The sequence below is a fragment of the Nansenia antarctica genome (assembly GCF_963989245.1).
Source record: "Nansenia antarctica genome assembly, chromosome: 11".
NCBI classification, from domain to species: domain Eukaryota; kingdom Metazoa; phylum Chordata; class Actinopteri; order Argentiniformes; family Microstomatidae; genus Nansenia; species Nansenia antarctica.
Genome location: NC_137681.1, coordinates 9530119 through 9537618, shown reverse-complemented (window position 1 = coordinate 9537618; position 7500 = coordinate 9530119). Strand labels below are relative to the sequence as shown.

The following is a 7500-nucleotide window of genomic DNA, read 5'->3' as shown; positions in this document are numbered from 1 at the left end:
CCCACCTCCAGCTTCTACACCATAAATGAAGTCCATAAATTCCAGTATTCCAGGCCAGTGAGGAAGGGGGAGAAGGACCCTGACAATGAGTTCTCGGTAGGTGTGACGTTTTATTCTGGAACATTCTCTTGTCCGGTACGTTCCCTCCTCGCCAAGGATTGATGTCGTGGATTGTTATATTTCCGATATTTCAGATTGTTATATTTCTCGTAAACAGCGATTGAGAGGTAATATACTGTTATATCTGTACATGTGGAGAGGGCTTTTTTGTAGTAGATCAACTAGAATATGTGTGTGTTGGGAGTCCCTTCGGATCTTACACCGGCACAGTCACTTCCGTTGCCTGAGGCGATAAAGCCAACTTCATTCGATCAATCAGACCCATTTCACACGTCCGTAGAGTATATTACTTTCATATTATGTCCAGCCAACACCTCGACCGAGGTGGCCAATAAAAACATATTATGTGTTTCACATTTCCTTGTCACCCTCTGAAGCTTCACACACAGAGCTCTCTCCCGCTACTCAGAGGTGACGAGTAGTCAGTCATTGTCATTAACCTTGTGAGTCAAAGAAAATCACTATGTATTGAGGTGGCAATTTCCTGGCATCTATTGGAGGCTGATATTAATGGTAGAAAGGGTATGTGTGTCGTTTTTTTTTTTTTTTTTTTTCATCTGATACAGTTTTAGTTTTTTTTTTTAAAGCCCCTAAGAGAAATACACCGTTTTTTTGGGTTTTTTCAGCTTTGTATTTTTACGGGGGCAGATTTGGGAGTGATTATTTCAGAGAGTGTGACTGTGTGATGTTTCAGAGGAGAGAGAGTCTGGTTGGGGCCGTGTGTGAGCAGAGTTTAATGAGCTGTCATCCACAGTGCAGGCTAGGGAACGCGGAGCACGAGGAGCCCGCTCAAGCACGGCTCGTACAACGTTCTCAGACACCCACCAGCCCGGCTCTGCCTCCGACGGGCTTGTAGTAAACACCCAATATCAAACCCCTCTCTTGCATCCGTGCTGTCTACCATTTGAAAAAGAAGTCAAAAAAATAAAATAATTATATATATATAGAGAGAGATTCTTTTTTTATATATACAGTATATATATATATATATAAATGATTCATCTCAGTGCTTCGTTATACTCTACAGTAGCACCAGGGATTTTCTCATCCTCGTAAATGTTGAGAGACAATTTCACCCTTTTTTTGTTTTTGTCTTTGTTTTTGTTTCAGAACATGTGGATCGAGCGGACCACTTACGCAACGGCGTACAAACTCCCGGGCATCCTGCGTTGGTTCGAGGTCAAGGCGGTGTCCATGGTGAGTGCGGGGCACAGGGAATCTCCCAAGCAGGCTTTTTTAATCTGATGAGGATCTGCGGACCCGCACGGGGGATCGATATGATGTGTCCACTTAACCAGTGTAGACAGCTGTGCAGACGCAGGCAGGCAGGCCAGTCCTTGGGCTTACATCAAGGCCACGTACTCCCACAGCCGGAGACGATCATTGATTTACACTGCGCTGTTAAACTGATGTTTTTCCATGAAAAATAGCTACAGTACGATACATAGCAAACAGCACTAGAACCAAAGAGGGCCTCTGGATTCAAAATCCTAGTTACTGTTGATTTTCTATATTGAATGACCTGAATTGTTCCATTCAAATATTTTTTTAAATGAAGAACTCAAAGGGTTTCAGCAACCAACATGAGGACTTTGTAGTTGGAGTCGGTCGGTATTCCCTTTGAAAGCAAAGGGATTGACATTGGAGTAATTATACCTCTGTAGAGTTATTACGCCACTGTTCACAGTGTCAGCCCGGTGTTGGGGTGACTGTTCTACCAGAGCAAGATATTGACAGGGAGAGAGAGACTTCAGTGGAGAGAGAGAGAGTGAGAGAGAGAAGTGGGGGCATACAGGAATGGAAGAGTATCACTTTCGGCTCAGGAGCGGGTTTACAGTATCAATCAGAGCCCAGACGCGTGCCTCATCCCTTTAATGTGTCGTTATTTTGTCCAAAAACAAATGCGGTGCTTAGCGTAATTAGGCCTTCTAAGTATTCCGCAATCAATTACGCTTTATTTGTCGCTTTGATTAGTCCCTTTCATGTCAGTTCTGGTGAAGTGCCTGTTAGAAGGGCATCTCTCTCTCTCTCTCTCTCTCTCTCTCTACTCCCCCCTCATTCTCTCGCTCCACTCCCTCTCTCTCCACACCCTCTCTACTCCCCCTCTTTTATTTCTCTCTCTCTCTCTCTCTCAGCATGCCTGCTCGCCCTAGCCTCAGTGGTTATCTTCCAGCAGGGCTGATGCAGGCTTCTCTGTGGGCTCTCTCAGTGCCTTCACTCTGTCGCCCCCTGTGAGCTGTGGCACACTCCTGTAGCCCGCCAGCAGACCTGGCCAGTGGGCCATCTGTTCTGTGTACTATGCCACCTACTGGACACGTTGTTTAGAGCCTACCATCTACAATACCTGATAGCATGCGTGCATGGCTGTGTAATGGCTGTAGCCTCTGCTCCTTAGCATAGCAATATGTTGGAACCGGATATCAATCTTCCCCTCTACCGGGATGGGTCGCAGTTTCCTTCTATTTGTCTTGATGTAGAGCTTCTTGGCCGGGCCCAGATTGTCATCCAGATGAGCTAGGGAGAGTTCAGCTCCCCCATGTCCCATTCTCTGTTTGGGGGCTAATGATTCAGTGGTGATGCCACCACAGCTAAACCTCTCCATCTGAAGGCCGGGCCAGGAGACAGGAGACAGTGCAGATTGGAGATTTGTCTCTCCGCCACACAAACCTCCCTCGATATTTAGAAAGTTGTTTACCTCGACAGTTCACGCATGTCTTCCACTCGCATTAGCAATCCGCCCCAGACTGTGTCTTTTATTTTTATTTATTTATTTTTCCCGGGAAGCAGATCACTCTGTCTCGGTGTGTCGCATAATCCCAGCCCAAGCGTGCCACATGGATTGGTGCAAAATCCCACTCACAGATGGGATGGAAAGTCTAATGACGGGGCCTGTCGTAATGGTGTCTCTCACTCACTCACACTTCAGCCAAGCGTTGCCCTAAGCATAGAATAACCATCTCTCAGGAGAATCCACCTTTCTAATGTGTGTTGTGAGATGGGTGTTTTTTGAATATGCAAATTCAAATCAGGGCTGCAAACTTGTCACCTTTTGCTGAAATCTACCAGTTTTTTTACCTCAAAATAGGTCATCCACATAAATCGTGTTGATCTGCAAAAGAAATTAACATTTTGAGTGGCGGGGGGGTTCTACATCAAACCAAGTCACATGATGCGCTAGCTAACATCTTCCTGTCTGCTAAACTCTGCTGCAGTTGAAATAACTTTTAGCTTCAGGCAGCTAGGTACAATTCCAGGCAGCGTGGATAACACAGTCACAGTAAACAACCTCTTTTCAAAGTAATTATGCAGGTGTTGAGGTCAGGACTGCCGCTACTTACACGCACATTATTGTTAGACCACCACAAGCCAAAAATAAAATACAAAATTGTCACCTTTTTGGGCCATCACCAGTTTTCACCCCTGCATATGATGGATTCATCCAAATTGGATGAAGCGGGTGCTGGTATGGCTTGTGGAGACTGTGATTCATTGTTACACCCTCCAAGATGAGTCATGTGATTACTTGGAAGTGTCAGCTGACCACCCCAGTCATTCTATAGGAGAGTGGATTTATTGATTTGATGGATATCAATATCATAATGTGGATTTAAATACGGGTAGATGGATGGTCACTGAGCATGACCAACCTGACGATGACCTACGTTGTCGAAAACGTCACGATAAATGACATACCGTGGATTCGGCAGTGGAGGCTGATGGAGGTAGAAAATGGGAGGACCGGCTCGTTGTAACACATGGTACGGAATGAGGAAGGGTATCAAACACGTGTCGGCCTGTGTTCGATCCTGTTCCTTATTCCGTCCTCCAAATTGTCGACCTCCAGCAGCCTCCACTGGTGTGTGTGTGTGTGTGCCTTCTTTGTTGTCATTGACTACTTGTTTACCCTGCTCCTGCAAAGCCGTCGGGTGTGATGGTGTATAGATCGCTGTTGAAACGGATGACCGTATATGGTCGTAACACTCTTCCTCACCTCCCCTCTCTCTCTGTGTGTTTCCTTCCTTGCACAGGAGGAGATCAGCCCCCTGGAGAATGCCATGGAAACCATGGTGCTGACCAATGAGAAGATCAGCAACATGGTTCAGAGGTACCTCAACGACACCAACCTTCCCATCAACCCCCTCTCCATGCATCTCAACGGCATCGTGGACCCCGCCGTCATGGGCGGCTTCACCAACTACGAGAAGGTATCCCGCGTTCCTCATTCCGTCCCGTTCGTTTACAAATGAGCCCGTCCTCCGATTTCTACCTCCGCCAGCCTCCCCTGGTTTCTACCTCCACCAGCCTCCCCTGGTTTCTACCTCCACCAGCCTCCCCCGAGAGAAGATGAAGCAGATATTCATTCACAGCAGTTCAGCATTTCAGGGCTTCCCCCTCGACTCAATCTTGTTGATCCTTTTTTTTCTGTTATTTTCTCATTCCCTCGCTTGTTCCCCTGGTTTTTGATGTGCAGTGTGTGCCACTTCATAACAGCTCATCTGTGAGAGAAACTCTCCTACCTTGTGTTCTATCATAAAACAGTCATAGGCCGTTGGTTCCCATTATATATCACGACTCCAAATGGATCCATTTGTGTCAGCTGAAACTGTTTGCTATGAGTCAGAGGAGGAACACTGTGCTGTGAATTCTTCCCCCAGGTCATCACCCACCCCTCCCTCCCCACCCCTCCCTCCCCACCCCTCACCCCCCCCCCCCCCCCCCCCCCTCCCCCGTTGTGAAACAGAGGAGGTGCCGGCGAAGAGACTAATGTCTTGTTTGGATTTTTCTCATCTCTCCCTCTATTCTCCTGTCCCCTTTACCTTCTACTCCTCTCTCTTCCTCCTTCTTTTCTCTCTCCCTGTCCTCCCCTCTCCACTTCTCCCACCCCCCCCCCCCCCTCTCCTCCTCCTCTCTCCCTCTCCTATCCCCCCTATCCGTTCCCCACTTCTCACCCCCCACCTCCTCTCCAGGCATTTTTCACAGAAAAGTACACACAAGAGCACCCAGAGGACCAGGACAAGATTGACAAGCTCAAGGACCTCATCGCCTGGCAGGTACGACTGAGCTCCCTCAGAACCACTGTACCAAATGGTTTCAAAAACAAAAGATACACATCACTGTTCTCTATTCCACACTAACTATACACACAGGGATGATGGAGAGAACTGTGTATCACACTTACCACTAACCTCTGACATCAGTAAAACACTGCTGCGGATACGTATACGGGCCCTGCACAGGCTTAGAAAGAAAGGCACTAGCTGAGAACGCACAGGCGCCTCGCCTGACCAGCAGGGCAGGGATTCACCTGCTAATTGGCCTACTGATTTGACCTACCGATTGACCTACTGATTGGCCTACCGATTGGCTTATTGATTGGCCTATTGATTGGCCGCAGAGACCTTGAGAGCGATCCAGCCACTGTAGCCGAAGTGCCCTCAAGGTGTGTGGAAGCCCTTTCGATAGGCGGCTTAAAAAAACATCTGAATGGGCACGTTCTAGAACATCCCTCACGGCCCCTGGCATCAGTGTGACCGGACATGCAACGCCAATATTATGTTCCAACACCCAAAATTGAGCATGTGACACCCATTTCAACATGAGCAGCTGCCGGATCTGCGTTACGCGCAGTTACCCCGCGGGCCGCAGGAAACAACAAACGAACGTCGCCAATTTTCAGTAGCTTTTTCGCTAGCGTATTTTACTACAAAACATCTGCACTACTGATGTTTCCAATACTACCTTTGCACGTACTGTATCTTGCACATACCTCTTTGATATAGCCTCTTTTATACATCTGTACATTACATAGTACATAGCTCATAACTATACCTCTAAACTACTGTACATGCCTTACTGTAAGGTTACTTTTTTATATCATGTTTTTATATCACTATTTTCACTTCTGGTTAGATGTTAAACTGTATTTCGTTACCTAGTACTTGTACTCTGCAAGGACAATAAAGTTGAATCTAATATAATATAATATCATACATCCGTATACATGGTGGTCTCTAGGTTGTGCTAGCGGGTTGGAGAAGGGCTACGCATCATTTCAGAGATATTAGCGATGATTAGCAGCTTCATTTAGTTTCAGTTTTAAAGGTCATTCTGGGCATAATTATGTGACTGAATACTTCCTCCTTTAAATAACAAATCAAGCAAAACTGTCTCGGGTTTTTGCAGCTCAAACAAAGCCTCTGCTCAATAGGTATCAGGTGGCCATTTCCAATAGATGTTTTCCCTCCCTAAGGCCTTTGCACTCAGGCCTTAGTGCCTCTGCATTTGGCCTTTGTGTCCTAACAGCCTCGCCCTAAAAACAAGGAAATTCCAGGCGTGCAGAGCAGGCTTCTCCCTATCGGTAAGCGAGCCCTCCCCAGTGATTGTAACTGAACTGAACAGAAACCAAGTGTTTCACAAAGTTCTGAGGAGAAAATAACAATGAGAGTAGTGAGCCGAAAGTGCAAGCTTTCTAAAGTTAGAACATTCCATTGCGTGAGGAGTGAAAAGAACAGCAAGGCGTTTTTTAGCGGCGCTCTGCACCTCCGTGAGCCTGAAGGGAGGCGCACACACACAGCACAACGACTACACACACTTGACATCACACAACGACTACACACACTCACACACACACATCACACACCACAGTCTCAACTCATGCCGCACAGCAGAGTCTTTAATCAGCTCATTGTTGCACAGCCTCTTCGATCAATACATCCTCTCTTCTCCCTCACATTGTCTTTGTTCCTGTGGAAATGTGGGAGCCCCCTTCCGCCCTCTCCCCGGGACTACAAGCTCTAATGTTGACGTTTTTTTAACAATCCAAATATAAATATGAATGTCAAGAGCAGTGTTGTTCCCAGCTTAGGGAAAACACAAGCAATTTGTGATTCCAGGGAATATGTTTCCGGCGACCAGGAACATTATGTTCTTGGTCGCAGTATGGTTGGTAAAGTAATTGGTTGTAGCTGAATCGTCAGTATGGCGATGTCTCCCGGACGATGAGAGAGGATTTCCTTTTCCCCCATCAGTTAGAGGCCAAAGGAAATGATTTTAATTGGTGTTTCAATTTCTTTTCTTTTTTTCTTTTTTGCTGCCTCAAAAATAGGTCAACCTCGTGTTTTGCATTTCTCGCAGAACATTTTGGAATATGGAGAGAAAAGCTCCTCTCTCATGTCTCAGTATGTGAATGCCTTCTCTAGGCTAGGTGACTCATACAGAAATACTCTTTGGATTTGCAGGTCCCCGATTGTGGCTTTGTATTCTTAGAGTTTGACATTCGCACCGCAACTTTTGCCTTTTGGGATTTCGGGAGAGGTTTTCTTTTACCTCTTTTGCCAGCTTCACTTATCTTTGAGAGAGAGAATGTCGTTTTGACAGATT

At 46.4% G+C, this 7500-nt stretch overlaps 1 protein-coding gene across 1 annotated transcript in view; it reads left to right on the top strand.

The window, feature by feature from the left end:
- dock1 (dedicator of cytokinesis 1) overlaps positions 1-7500 on the top strand; it is a gene marked incomplete at both ends in the record, with an annotated part of 180827 nt that overhangs the window by 162142 nt on the left and 11185 nt on the right. The window contains 4 exons of the mRNA XM_080542248.1: positions 12-96; positions 1231-1317; positions 4149-4325; positions 5088-5171. Coding sequence (XP_080398374.1) covers positions 12-96; positions 1231-1317; positions 4149-4325; positions 5088-5171 — 433 coding nt within the window. The remainder of the gene's footprint in view (positions 1-11; positions 97-1230; positions 1318-4148; positions 4326-5087; positions 5172-7500) is intronic.